This window comes from Balaenoptera acutorostrata, chromosome 7, assembly GCF_949987535.1.
Source record: "Balaenoptera acutorostrata chromosome 7, mBalAcu1.1, whole genome shotgun sequence".
NCBI lineage: Eukaryota > Metazoa > Chordata > Mammalia > Artiodactyla > Balaenopteridae > Balaenoptera > Balaenoptera acutorostrata.
Genome location: NC_080070.1, coordinates 11,116,786 through 11,132,331, shown reverse-complemented (window position 1 = coordinate 11,132,331; position 15,546 = coordinate 11,116,786). Strand labels below are relative to the sequence as shown.

Here is a 15,546-nt window from a genome sequence, read left to right as displayed (position 1 = left end):
CTTGCTTTTTATACTTTATACTAGCTTAAATTTGACCAAGGAGCTCACATTTGTATATATTCCTACTTTCCAGAAAGAAACTAAGGCTCCAAGAAATTGAGTGACATGCCCAAGGTCACATAACTAGTGAAGAGGATGCCTAAAACTCAAACCCGGACTTCTCGTTCCAGAACTTTTCTATAGGTTTTACCCTGTTGAAGCATTAAAACTATGCCCAGCACACAGTGTCATGTAAATGTTAGTTGTTACAAAAATGTGTAATATAATTATGCTGACTTGATCAAGTGTGTGCTCATAATACTTAAAATGGTAATTTGATTCATAATAAAACCTCAACAATGGTAATTCAGTTTGGAAGAAGTAACTCCCAAGAGCATTATTATGGTCACAGGAATCCTTTTAAAATTTAAATGTATATAATCTTTTTGCAAAGAAATGGAGAGTGACAGATAAAAGGCTTTCTAGCACAAATTTATGAAGAAATTATGTGGGGAAAATAAAATGGAACTTTTCAGTTGGAGTTTATTATATATACTTCTAAGTGAATGATGATTCATACCAAACTGCTGTATTTTTTTATTCCATCAGATCAACTTAAGAGGGATATAAACACTTTATTTAAGATGCCAATACTTGGGACTTCCCTGGTGGCGCAGTGGTTAAGAATCCACCTGCCAATGCAGGGGACACGGGTTCGAGCCCTAGTCCAGGAAGATCCCGCATGCCGCGGAGCAACTAAGCCCGTGGGTCAACTACTGAGCCTGCGCTCCTGAGCCCGCGAGTCACAACTACTGAAGCCCGCGCGCCTAGAGCCTGTGCTCCCCAACAAGAGAAGCCACCACAATGAGAAGCCTGCACACCGTAACGAAGAGTAGCCCCCGCGCGCAGCAACAAAGACCCAACGCAGCCAAAAATAAAAATAAATAAATAAATAGATGTCAATACTCCATGTTAAGGGGGATTTAAAAATGTGAGGGACAACTGTGCTGGATTTAAAAAGACTGAACCAAATGCACAGGTAGTCCTAGTTCGGAACAAGCACCTGGAAAAGTTGTTTTGAAAATGAGAAAATTTAAATATGGTTGGGTATTAGACACTGACATTTGACATGGAAAAGTAGAGTTATGAACAGAATAAAGCAACTCACAGTATGTTCTCATTTTGGTTTAAAAATACCTAACTGTATTTATACACAGCAAATATCTGGAGGGATATAAATATGAACATACACACACTAAATGTTCACAAACACGGAAATAACAGTGGTAATCTCTGAGAGGCTGAAATATAGCATTTTTATTTCATTTTTGTTTATCCGTATCTCCTAACTTTTTATAATGCATACGTACTATGTTGTGAAAGTATACAAAAATGTTTAAATATCAGTATTTTTAGTAAGCCAGAAATTAAAACCTCTGTAATTATTTGCTCTATGTCATTGGTTTGTGAAATAAGCACATGTAAAATAATGATTCTGAGGATGGTTTTACTCTTCACTTCTATTTTAGCTATGAAGTATTTTAAATACTTTACTTTCAAAAAAAAAAATACTTTACTTTCAAACATATGGAGTTCTAAATATAAAGCTTCATGATAAAAACTGAAATGATCACAGACACTAAAGCAAAAAAAAAATCCAGATTTTTCAGAATATTTTGAAAATGCACCTATATTTACAGTTTAAAATAGCAATAGTATGTGCTTACCAATAAAACATTACTCTTCATCAATTTAAAAAAACCTTTAGATAAAACGTTAAGAAGTCAATGAGCAAAATAACTAAAATGTCTGCATTCTTACTATATATCAGTGTTAAACGCTTTACAGATACTCTTTAATCTTCATAACTCTCCTTGGAAAGTGTCATTCTATTTTATTGATGAGAAAATCAAGACTTAAAGAACTATGTATCCAGAAAACATAAAGAAACTCCTACTTGGTAATCATTTTGCAATATATACATGTACCAAAGCAAAAGTAATACAACATCATATATCAATTATATCTCAATTAAAAAAAACCTCCTACAAATTAAATTTAAAAAATCAAAGAAAACCCAATAGAAAAATGTCAAGAATAACCATCATCAAAAAGTCTATAAATAGTAAATGCTGGAAAGGGTGTGGAGAGAAGGGAACCCTCCTACACTGTTGGTGGGAATGTAAACTGGGGCAGCCACTATGGAGAACAGTATGGAGGTTCCTTAAAAAACTAAAAATAGAGCTACCATATGATCCAGCAATCCCACTCCTGGGCACACATCCGGAAAAGATGAAAACTCTAATTCAAAAAGATACATGCACCCCAATGTTCACAGCAGCACTATTTATAATAGCCAAGACACGTTAGAAACCAAATGTCCACTGACAGATGACTGGATAAAAAAGACGTGGCATATATAAACAACAGAATATTACTCAGCCATTAAAAAAATGGAATAATGCCATTTGCAACAACATGGATGGACCTAGAGATTATCATACTAAGTGAAGTCAGACAAAGACAAATATCATTATGATATCACTTATGCAGAATCTAAAAAAATGATACAAAGGAACTTATTTACAAAACAGAAACAGACTCACAGACATAGAAAACAAATTTATGGTTCCCAAAGGGGAAATAGAGGGAAGGGATAAATTAGGGATTTGGGATTAATAGATACACACTACTATACATAAAATAGATAAACACCAAGGACCTATTGTATAGCACAGGGAACTATATTCAATACCTTGTAATAACCTATAATGGAAAAGAATCTGAAAAAGAATAGATATATAGATATAGCTACAGATATATGTATAACTGAATCACTCTGTATGCCTGAAACATTAAAAATCAACTATACTTTAAAAAAAAGAAAAAGAAAAGAAAAATGGCAAGAGACAAACATTTCACAAAGGATGTACAACCAACCAATAAACAAATGACAAGGTCAGCATTCTGCCATAAGGGAAATGCAAATTAAAACCACAGATTCCTCTACACACCCACCGGAATGGCTAAAATTTTATAATAACAATTCTAAGAACAGAAAATGAACATTCGAGGTGATAAACGTAGCATAAGCTAAGGCGAAAGTATTGAAGCTCCAATAAATGTTCACGTAAGTAAATAGTGGGGAGTTCAGCTTGGCTTGGACACAGAGAGGTGAGTGATAAAGTATTCTGGAATAGTCGTTAAGAGTCAGATCACGAAGGGCCTTTAAGGTCAGGATAAGGACTTTAACCTGTATATGATTAGCAATGCTGAACCATGACATGGATGACACAATTTAATTGAGTTTTAAGTATATAAAAGGCTGCTTCGTATAAAATGTTCCAAAGGCGGAAGGACACAAACTTTCGAAAGTTTTCTATCTCCTACCTTGCAATAAATCTCTCTATCCTCCACAGTGTGGTTATACCCTCACTGCTCAATCATTCTTCCAAAACCTCCACCTGTTCTCTCCAAACTTCCTCCTCACTCACCACCAGATGAACTGAATTAGTTCATGGCCAGATGCAGCAATGAGCTCTCACTCAAGGAAGGCCTCGTGCCTGCAGTGCTCTTGTGCTTCCCCCCAGGCCTCTCACAATTTAAATCCAGTGCTTTTCTGGGTGCCCACTTGACACCTGTCCATCCCATCATTTCTCTGCCTACTCCAGCCTGCCCTCATCTCCTTCTCCCCAGTCCCCAAGGTTCCTGTGTGGGTCCTATCAGACATAATTCAACATCGAACTAGACTCTGTCTTGTTTTGTTCTTGATTCCGACAAGACCGTAAACTCCTGGATAGAAGAGATCACTTTTGTATCCTCCACAGCACCTAGTATCAAAGGACATACAGTAGCTACTTGTCAGCTCCTCAAGAAAACAGAAATGCAAACATATCCTTAGATCCAGTAATTCCATTTCTGGAAATTTATCCTACTGATAAACTCACATAAATATGCAAAAATAATATAATCAAAGATATGCATTATAGATTATAATAAGAAAAGCTAGAAATAACCTAAATGTCTATTAAGAAAGCCTAGGGCTTCCCTGGTGGCGCAGTGGTTGAGAATCTGCCTGCCAATGCAGGGGACACGGGTTCGAGCCCTGGTCTGGGAAGGTCCCACATGCCGCGGAGCAACTAGGCCCGTGAGCCACAACTGCTGAGCCTGCGCGTCTGGAGCCTGTGCTCCGCAACAAGAGAGGCCGCGATAGTGAGAGGCCCGCGCACCGCGATGAAGAGTGGCCCCCGCTCGCCACAACTAGAGAAAGCCCTCGCGCAGAAAACAAAGACCCAACACAGCCAAAAATAAATTAAGAAAGCCTAGTTCCTTTGTGTCTATACTGCCCATTAAAAAAAAAAAAAAAAAGTTGGGATATCTACACATATGGACCATCATAAAGTAGTAAGTGAAAAAAGTTGCAGGAAAGGGCATAACACAGGTCATACACACACACACACAAATTTAGAAAAACACAATTTAGAGGTTTAAAATGACAATCTCTGCTAAGGAGATTTTTCCCTGCAGTGCCCAAAATGGAGTCATTTACGCCACATCCCCAAACCCAGACTTAATACTTATCCCAATTATGAACAGCTTCAGCTCTCCCCAAAATGGAATCTTAAACCAGCCAATCAGGAATCACCCTATCAGCACTAGTGAAGTAATCTGCCTGACAGACCCTTACCATCCCCTAAAGGAAAGTGACCTTGCTAGAACCAAGCTACTTTTTGCGAGTATAATAACTTCCTTGTTCCTGCCCCCTTCTGCCTATAAAGTCTTTCATCTTGTACAGCTCCTCCAAGCTCCTTTCTGTCTGCTACATTGGATACTGCCCAATACATGAATTGTTAAATAATCATTTGAATAAGATTTGTAATATTTACTGACTTGCACTGTTTTTTTAACATATAGAAATACTTCTATTTTGTTAAAAAGAAATGAACAAAGAGCGCATAGAATGTTTGTAATAAAAGAATTTGGTATGTTTTCACCCACTGCTCCGAAAGAGTAATTTACAAAACAATTTATAATATAAATCCATTTTATTTAAAACAAGAATAATAATATACTGGGCTATATGTAGAAAAATAAGTATTCATAACATTCCACCTTGGGACTTCCCTGGTGGTCTAGTCGTTAAGAATCTGCCTTCCGGTGCAAGGGACGCAGGTCTGATCCCTGGTCGGGGAACTGGGATCCATCCCACATGTCGCGGGGCAACTAAGCCCACATGCTCTACAGCCCCTGTGCCACAACGACTGAGCCCGTGCGCTCTGGAGACCGCCCACCACAACTAGAGAGAAGCCCCGCACGCCGCAACGAAAGATCCCGCATGCCGCAACGAAAGATCCCGCATGCCGCAACGAAGACCCGATGCAGCCATATAAATTTTAAAAATATATTTTAAAAAAATGCCACCTTAATAATTAATGGTTATTTCCAGAAGAGGGATTACAGGAAACTTTCACATTCTAGGTTAGTCGTTTTTCTTTAAATAATAACCATTTACTTTAGTTACAAAAAACAAAGATTAAAAATATATATTTCCCTGAGCCAATGATCATTCCAGAGATGTGCATTTTGGTCCACCTAGCAATTAGTTAATCTGAAGAGAATCAGTTTGTCAGGATGCCTGCTATACTAAATCTGGGTACACATTACAGGTACATCATGCCTAAAAATTAAATTCACAGAAGTTATAAATACAAAAACTACCTCTCTGCTAGAAAGTATTAAGTGTCTGTTTGATGAAGGGAATCCCTCTAAATGTAAAGTTAACCTCGAATACTTACCGAATTCCTATAAGAGGCCAGGCATTGCAAGGGCCCCTCAACATACACTTTTCTGTTTTTAAACATCTCTCATTTATCTATTCTAGGGAGCCCGTGCTTCTAGGCCAGTGTTTGAGAAGAGATGGGAATCTGTACAAACTTTTACCCTTAGGAACAGGAAGAAACTAGGAGAACCACTAAATCCCAAAGATCTCCTCAAAGGAGCTCGGGATTCTGCCTGGTGGATCTGTGCTTCATAGAGGATATCACGGTTCTTGACAGTTCCCCTACATGCCCTGTCCCAGTGAGGAGCTTACACGTCTGACTTGACGAGTCCAGGCCTCCTTCCTAAGCCTTTGATAAAACACAGAGGGAGCAGAACTGCCTGTGTTTCCTACTATTTCCTACTTTTCTATTGTTCCAGACCTTTTCTATCTCAGCACTGACCCAGAGATCCAACCATGTTAGCCTTACTACTGAATCTAATAGCTTACTGCTCTTGAAGCCAAGTGCTTTACATGTTTTACAACTCATTTATACTCACAGTAACCCTGCGAAAGATTCCTATTTTATAGATGAAGAAACTGAAACACAACCAGCAAAGCTAAGATTTAAACCCAGAGACCCTGTTGCCTCACTCCAACCTTTACTATGCAGCACCATCTATATGACATATCTCATTAAACCTAGAAAACACTAGAAATCCTCCTTTGTGACTAAACCTAAAGTACTTAGATTTAGTAACAAATCTTCACATCAACAGGCCACCTGAATCCAATGTTTTCTCTTGGAAATGCTGTTAGTCCCGCTACTGTTGGATAACAGAACTATGAAATTTCATTTGCAAAACATTTATGTTTGCCAGTGCTTTTCTTAACTTAGGAGAAGCTGTTTAGTTATGATAAAACACCCAACCTCTTAACCAAGTCAATGTAAACATATCTGGGCTCAGATTCTAGTTCCATTACTATCTGTTTCCTTTACCTGTAAAATAAGATATAAAGTATATATAAACAACTTAGCACAGCAAATGACTGGAGAGGAAGGACTCAGTGTTCACTGTTATTATTCTTTGATTGTTTTACCATAAATACTCCCAGGATGTGGGAAAGCTGACAAGCTCAAATCAAATTCAATATCCCGCCCCCCCCAAAAAAACATCAATTCATGGGTTTACAAAAAACTTTAAATATTAAAAAACTATGCATTCTATTTCAATTGATGAACTGATAAACTAGAAGTTATACACAACAGAAACACAATAAAAACTGGTAAATAAAAAATGTTTATCATGAAATTAGCACACAAGTTACTACACATGATAATGAATGCGACAATTAGCTTCAAAGAACTCATTCTTCCAATTATTTCCATGTGAATTACAATGACTTTACACTTAGAAATAATAAAAATTCTTGAGTATTACATCTTTAAAGCATTTTTTATTGGGTAACCTCAGGCATTTTCCATGAATTACAAACGGGCACCATGGGCAGGCAATAATAAAGGCAATAAAGACTGATCTTTACCCCTTTGGCATCTAATGTTCTACTGTTAAGAGATTAGTTCAGACTGTTAAGAGCCTAAGAGCTCACATTACAAGTAGGGCTTAGTCTTCTCCAGGTGAAGGGCATAAAATACATCATCTTTTAGCCCTCACAACAACTCTACACCGCAAGGACTAAAAACTATCCTCGTTTTTTTCAGATGAGGAAACTGAGGCACAAGAGAGGTTGAGTAATATGCCTAACTGGAGGAAATGTGAGGCAGATTGGAAACCATTCTGGGTCTGGAGTCCAGCCCTCTTAACCTTATCAGGGCTCTGGGGGTAAGCACATCAATGTCACTGTAAAACGTGTTAAGAAATACGGTACCAGTGGGAAGCAGGGGTTCCAGCGGGGTAATAGCATGCTCCATAACGGATTACTGGTTTCTGCATTAAAAACATAAAAACGCCACATTAGAGCTTCTAGCTAATCAAACAGCGCGCGAAATCGCCAGTACACGTGGTTTCCGGGGCGGAGCACGGAGCGAGCCGCGCTCCCGGCGTGCGGGCCCGGGCACGGCAAGCAGGGCGCGCGGCGGCGGGGACGCGGGAGACTCGAGCCCCGAGGGGTTCCAGGGCGCGCGGGGCAAAGCATGCGGGCGCCACGCGTGCCTCGACAGGGCCGCCCCGTCCAGCGTCTCCCCGCGCCGCCGTCACCATTCGGGGACCGGGGGAGCCAAGGGAGCCAGAGCGGCGAGGGGCTGCCACCTCCTCCCCGCCCCGGCCTGCAGCCCGCACGCCGGGAACGACGGCGGCGCGCCGGGGTGCTGTCGCACTTACATAATGGCGGGTGGAGCCACCAGCGAGCGGAGCGCAGACTGCGGGAGCGAGGGCGATCGACCGCTCGGCGCTCGGCTGAGGAACCTCGAGGACGCGCGCTCCCCGCTCGCAGATTTAAGGGAACGGCGCTCGAGGCGGCCCCGCCTCCTTCCGGGAGCCGGAGGCGCGTGCGAGCCGTTTGCCCCGCCTGAACCGCGTGTCCAGGCTGGTGAGGGCGCCGGACTGTCCGCTCTCCCGGCCGCCGCCTTCCTCCCGCGCCGCCCTCTCTTCTAGGCTAGTTCGGCCCTGAAGCAATCGCTGGTGTTTCTGCCGAGCGCTCGTCACTGAACTTTGGCACGGAGGCCGCTATTTGCTCCAAACCAAGCGTTAACTTCCCCGTCACCCTTCGTCAGCTTGGCATCAGAGCCAAGCAAACGTCCCAAGTTATCCAGAGCCCGTTCTCTCGGTCCTCGTTCTTTATGATCTCTTGCTTGCAGCTTGTGTACTTAGGGAGCACGCCTTCGTTAAAGTCTTCACTTGGTTGCAACAATCACAGAATGTTTTCGTTGGCAGGAACTTTAAGCTGCTTACTTGCAGCTCCGCTCGCTCCAACACTCCCAACTTCAAGAGTTCATTCTGTGGCCACGTAGCCTTTTCCAAGACTGAGCAAACCAGATCTCTAGACTTAGACTCCCTAGGCTTTACCTTTTCCAGGCTAAACTATTGTTCTTTCGAGGTTCTTATAGGACATGATTTCCAGACTCCACCATCGTGGTTCCCATCCTCTGTATTTAATGTTGCTCATAAATTGTGGTTCTGACAACTGTTGAGAACCGCCCTACTGTCAGCACGTGACAACTCGTGCAAACCCCTGCGCTGAGAGACGTGACCAACTCTATCACGGTTTCTTGTCAGTATAAGGCGGATCCCTAGGACACAGAACCATAAAAATGCCTAGCTGAGAAAGTTCTAGCCAACAGCTGATGGCAGGCCCCTGACCTCCCAAAGGGCTTGAAGTTGTGAATAGGTTTCTTAAGACTCAGAAGCATCTCTCTCAAAGACCTGAGAGCCATTCCCTGCAGAGGCAATCTTCAGGAAGGGTAGGGCCTCTGTCTCCCAGTCTCTGTGGGAGCATAAACGCCTCACTTCGCAGCTGCCAGCTAGCAAATGAAGCTGGTGTAGTCGCCTTTATACTGACCGACGCTTTGCAACTTCTCTAACTCTATTGAGCTCCCACTCTTCCCCCTCTCTCATCCTCCCTTTAAAATGTTCCAATCGCCTTTCCACAAATAGGAATGGAACTCAGCTCTTTCTCGACTGTCAGTAGTTACTAAACAAAATCTATTTTCAACGCTTCAACTAATACCCGGCTGTGTTTATCTTTGACACTGGACACAATGTTCCAGGAGTGATGCGACCATAGAAAAGTACAACATTGCCCATACTCATTAACTTTTTCAGCTGCCAGATCAAATAGAACTTGCAGGTGTTTTTCACATTCACCACTATTAAGCCAAGGGTACACCTATCTCACAGTCAATTTTAGACCAAACTGCTAGGGACTTCACAGTTATCGTTGTAAAATTAAATATTATGACTTTGCCATCACAGTTACATGGGTCGGCCATTTCAACTATGTTACTTACTAGCTGTGAGACATTGGAACTCTACCTCAGTTTCCTCAGATATAGAGTGGGAACAACGTTGCCTACTTTGGAACGGTTCTGTAAGGATCAAATGACTTGGTATGGATAAACACTTGGGCAGGTGCCTAGCACGTACAGGTTTGCAACAAACGTTTGTCCCTCTCCATCAATATGAGAGGTATTCCACTTACACCTTATGACATCCTTGTTTATATTTGTAACACACATCTTTGCAAAGTTTTTATGTGTAATCTAGCTCAAGTTTCTCCCAAAGTCATTACCGAAGAAAACTGAAATATTAACCACAATAAATGTCAAAAGTCCACGTTTCAAGATGCCACTAGTGAAACTAAAAGACAACAGACTGGAGGTGGAGGGAGACGGTGCCCATGTAATAGACAAGTGGTTGCTGTATCTATATCAGTAAAAAGCAAACAGACCAGTAAAAGGATGACCAAGGATGTTACAGAGTCCAAGCTCATACTGCTTGCCCCATGACAGACCAACAGATTGAGAGACAATTTGTTGGGGCAAGGAATAGCTACTTAATTCATAAAGTCAGCAGACAGAGAAGATGGTGGACTAGTGTCCCAAAGAACCATTTGTCTGGGTTTGGATGCTAGTTCTTTTACAGGACAAAGAGGGGGAAGGGAGGAGGTGAAGTAAAAAAAAGTGATACATTATTGTAAATATTCCCTGGTTCCAGCCAGACCCTGGAGGGCATGTGTTAATTTCTTTTTTCCTGCAGCCATTCATAGGTGGGCCTAGTCAGGATGTTTCCTATGAGCCAAACAAAAGTATTTTAGCTTAAGGCTCAGATGTGGGAGGCAGGGTTCCTGGAGAAGGGCCATTATGTATACTTTAAGCCATAGACAACATCCCTTTAGTGATTAACTTGTAGCAAAAGCAATAGAAAAGGAAGGTTAAAGTAAAAGAAACAGATCCAATATGGAGTCAGATGTGTTCTTCTTTATTACAAGGATATATACCGGCAAATTACAGAAGGTATTCAAATGGCAAACAACGTGAAAAACACAGCATCAATAGCATTCGGAGAGCAAATTTGAACAATGAGGTAAATTTGCTTGCCAGATTGCAAATAATATTTTAAATAATCAGACAAATTGACACTGGTTGAGTAATTATTATGTTCCAGTCCCTATGTTGACGTCTTTGTATTTGATTTAATTACCCTAAAATGTAGGCTCCAAGAGAACTAGGACCAAATTTTAATTGTTCACTTTTCAATCCTCACACTCGGGCACAGTTGCTGGCAAAGAGTAAGCAATCAGTGAGTATTTACTGAATGCTCATAATGAAATTGTTTGCAATAGCAATAACTATTAGCAATAGCCTAGAATGCTTCTTCTCCAGTTCTTCTCACAGCTGACTTATCCATCCAGCCTCAGCACAAAACTGACTTCCTTCCCCTGGTTACTCTTTATTTCATCTAGACTTGTTTGTTTGTTTTCCTGCAGAGCTATACTCACAATCTGTAGTTATTTAATTTACTTGTTTTCCTGCAGAGCTATACTCACAATCTGTAGTTATTTAACTTACTTGTTTACTTGTTTATGATTTTTCTCCCCCTGCTAGCGTGAGAGCTTCCTAAGAGCGGGAACCATATCTGTTTTGTTCATTGCTATTTCTCCAGGCAAACAAGATACCTCACCCATAATAGAGAGTCAATAAATGTTTGTTAAATGGATTAATAAGTGGTGGGAAAAAATGAAAAATTACAGTGCATCATATCAGCAATTATTTAAAAGAATAAGCTAAATCAATATGCCCTCATGTGGAAAAACATCTATGACAGAGTAAATTTTATAAATGCAAATGGTAGGAAAAATCCTACCTATATTATTTAAATGTATTTGGAGAACCATACAAAGAGAATTGTTAAAAAAGACCTCTGAGATAAAGGGATGGAGTACATAGGAGGCAGCAGACTTAGGGAAATATCACTTTCTATTTGATATATGTTTGTATTCTATTACTTAATATTTTTGCAATACGCATAGTAAAGAAATTTAAGGTTGTGAAAATGTTTATTAAAAGGAAATTAATGGTCATTATTGTTAATCCCTGTCATATTTTGGGCTTCCAGGGAAAAGAACATATATACATACATGGTATAATTTTCAGAGGAGAAATTCCGTAGCTTCAACCAAATTTTCAATGGATCCTATGATTCCCCAAAAGTTCCATGGGATAGGATGGAACCTCTAGTAATAGGTTATGCATTTTTCTCTACGATACATAGATGGCTCTCCCATCTCCCTCCCCAACTGTCTTCCATTCTGCCCCCATTTTCTTGAACTGGTGGAGTTCAAAATATATGTTGTTTTAAAGATTTCATAATAAAAAATTTCTGGAGTGAAATAAGTTTTGAAAACACTGCACACTGTTAACAACCTCCTTTGAGATTTATAGCACATTATACATCTTTAAACATCTCATGTTCATCTCCAAACCCAGAATGTCTCAAAACTATTGGAGCATGGAACACTGTTTGCTTGGCATATCTTTTAAAATCTTGCAGAACAGTGTTCCTCCAAACAACTGTTGGGGGAAAGCTATGAGGGGCTATGAGCACAGGTGCTAACACCTCTTTCCTTCAACAGCTGTTCTCCCTACTGCTGCCACTAAGTGGTCTTGGAATTTCTGGTCTTCAATCAGCTTCTATCACCTCATCTACTTCAGCATTTTTTGTTCAGAAAATCAAATCATTCTCTCAGCTTCAGAATGTGTGTCTATCCTGATCTCACTTTAACAGTTCAAACAGTATTAAGCTGCCTTTAGGATATTTCCACTTAAATATCTCACCATCACCTCTGATTCAAGTGGCTAAAACTAAAATCATTAATTTATTCCACCTCCCAGAGTCTCCATTTCTTTCCTTAGCATCATTATTCTTCTGCACTCCTTGATAAATAACTTTAATTTGCCTTTTCGTTCATTCCATAAACTCAGTAAGGTGCCAACTTTTGTTCTACTGATCGCTTATCCCAGCCTGTTGAGGTCAATATGGATCAAGATTCAATCATCCTTGTCATTTCCTCTCAACTATCAATCAAAATTTTCATTATTTTAAAGCCTATCTAGAGTATCATCTTCTCTGAAAAGTCTTCCCTGAGATTCACTCAAGCCTCTCACAATTAATCTTACTTTGCTCTGTAAGCTCATTACATTCTTTTGTGCTTCTTTTATAACCCTTTCTTTTATAGCCCTTTTATAGCCACGCGGTCTGATAGAGTTCATTTTAAATGTATGCCATCCTGTGCTCCCAGAACCCTGCTTGTTCTCCTTCACCTATACATTTCAAGCATTAGAAAGAAAGGAGGAAGAGTGAAGAAGATACACCACCTACCTTATAAAAAGGTGCGAAAGACAAAATGCATCTGACAATTGAGATGATTTTTTTCAGGCTACTGCAACAGGGATCACACCCTAGATCCCCTAAGATCCAACATACCTCCCTCCACTGCGTGGTTTTGCTTTAGATGTTTATAGGGAGGTATAGATGAGTCTCAGGTGGGGTGATTTGCAGTTGGGGTCATTTTGCAATCAGGGTCATTCCTCAATCAGCTGAACAGGAGATGTTTATGTGTGTGTTTAGCTACTTTCAAGCAGACAAACATTTCTAATATCAGCTAATCATTCATGAGATAAAGAATGCTGAGCTGGATACACCTGGAACTAATATAATGTCAGTGATATCTCATTTGAAAAAAAAAAAAAGAGAGAGGGTGGGGAATTTCTTAGCCTGCACTGTTTTCCCGGAGCAGAGGCTCAGATCAAGTTCCACATTTTCAAGGCTTCCCGAAAGTCTCACACAATGCTTTTGTCTAAACGTAATTGTCAGGTGGCACTTAATCACGTGGCTCCACCTCGCCTCAAGAGAGGCTGGGAAGTGTAATCACTTAGATGAGATGCAGTAGGACCAGATAAGAATGGGTGTTATTACTAAACAGGTAAGGGAAAACAGATGTTCAGAGTGAACTCACCAACTAGCTTGTCTCTCACCAGGCTCTGTAATATCTGCTGACTGCTGCCCTTCTCCACCCTAGTATCTTTCTAATCTAGTCCTCACATGGTAGCCAAAGCTCCCTTTTTAAATTGTAAAATTGATCATGTCCCTGCTTGCTTAAAACTCATCAGCTGTTTTAAGAATAAAACCCAAACCGAAAAGGTCCTGAATAATCTGGACTTTTCCTATCTCCAGCTTTATTTTATCTCATTCTTCTCCTCACATGCTTGTTTCCATTGTGTTTTTAAGCAGAACAAGTCTTTCTACTTGCTTTTTCCCTCTCCTAGAATGTTCTTCCCCGGCCCGCCAAGTTCTTTACATAATTGGCTCATTCCCAGCTCACATGTTACCTCTTCGAAGAAGCCTACCTTGATTTTCCTTTGTAAAATTACCTCCCCTAGTTACTCTCTATCTTATACACTGTTTCTCTTCTTTAGAACCCTTAATCTTGTTAACTTACGTACTGACCTTTTCCATGATGAGGCAGGGACGTGGCCTGATCTGTTCACTGCTGTATCCTGAGTGTCAAACAGCCTGCATAGTACATAGCAAGCATTCATTGTGTATACATACACTATATATAAAAATTATGTTAAAAACTAGCCCTGTTTTAAGACATAAATAATAAGACATACATGTTTTTGATTGAGAAGACACATTATCACTAAAAATAAAATAAAAATAAATAAAATTAAGAATTCCCAAATAAATCTAATAAATTTAGATTCTCAAAGTACCAACAAGATTTTTATGGAATTTTACAAACTGATTTGTAAGTATACCAGGAGAAGAATAACATTTTTGGGGGGGGGGGGAAAGGTCAATAAGAAGAGACTTTCCTACTAAGTATAGAAAAATATATATCACCATAGTAATTTTAAAAAGGTATCACTAGCATAGAAACAGTTTAATAGAACAAAATAGAGTTCAGAAACAAATTCATATGTGGGAATTGAGTTTATGTGTGTCATTTTAAATTAGAGGAAAAAATACAGTGGTATATTTAACAAATATTCTGATGCAATTATCTATTCATGGAAATGATGAAAACCAATTTCTACCTCACGCCATATAAAGATAAATGTCTAATGTATTAAAAAGCAAAATAATAAACAACAAGGACCTACTGTATACCACAGGGAACTGTATTCAATATCTTGTAATAACCTATAATGGGAAAGAATCTGAGAAAGAATATATATTCTTTATGTAACATATTATATATGTATATATATGTGTGTGTGTGTATATATATATATATATATATATATATACACAATTTATGTAGTTCTGTCTGCCCATATTTATTTTTTGTAACTACTGCCAGCTGTGCTTTGTTGAAACCCACCTGACCCCCATCCCACTCCCACCTGGTAAATATGAGACTCATTGAGGACATCACTCCAATTCATAATTTTTGGTCACTTTTAGTATTAAAATATGCTTCTTTTAGTATTAGAATATGTTTATTTTAATATGAAAATTAAATATTATGGTAAAAACTAAATACTGAAATAGGCTCAGTTACTAAGATTCAGAGCTTTTCATTATAAAACTTAGGTCTCATATTTGATTCAAAACTTTCATCCTCTCCCACCTCCCAGACGAGACTTGTGGGGCTAGCAATTCTGAGTGGAGGAGAAAGCATCCTGCTGTCTCACACCCCCTGATGCTTCTTTGGGATTAATGCTCAACTTTGGAGCATGAAGAGGTAAAGGGTCAACAGTCTGCCAAGATGATATTGCTGTCCCCTCTCTATTGGTTATCTTTTATTTGCTTGCAGTCATCAGTGTGAACTGCACGTGACATCAT

General features: G+C 39.7%; 1 protein-coding gene across 1 annotated transcript in view; it reads right to left on the bottom strand.

The window, feature by feature from the left end:
* TPK1 (thiamin pyrophosphokinase 1) overlaps positions 1-8,834 on the bottom strand; it is a 363,387-nt gene extending 354,553 nt beyond the window's left edge. Inside the window, exons 1-2 of the mRNA XM_057550558.1 lie at positions 8,080-8,834; positions 7,628-7,686 (exon numbers count right to left, since the gene is read on the bottom strand). Of these exons, the coding sequence (XP_057406541.1) occupies positions 7,628-7,670 (43 nt within the window). The 5' untranslated portion in view covers positions 7,671-7,686; positions 8,080-8,834. The remainder of the gene's footprint in view (positions 1-7,627; positions 7,687-8,079) is intronic.
* Between the last annotated feature and the right edge of the window lie 6,712 nt (positions 8,835-15,546).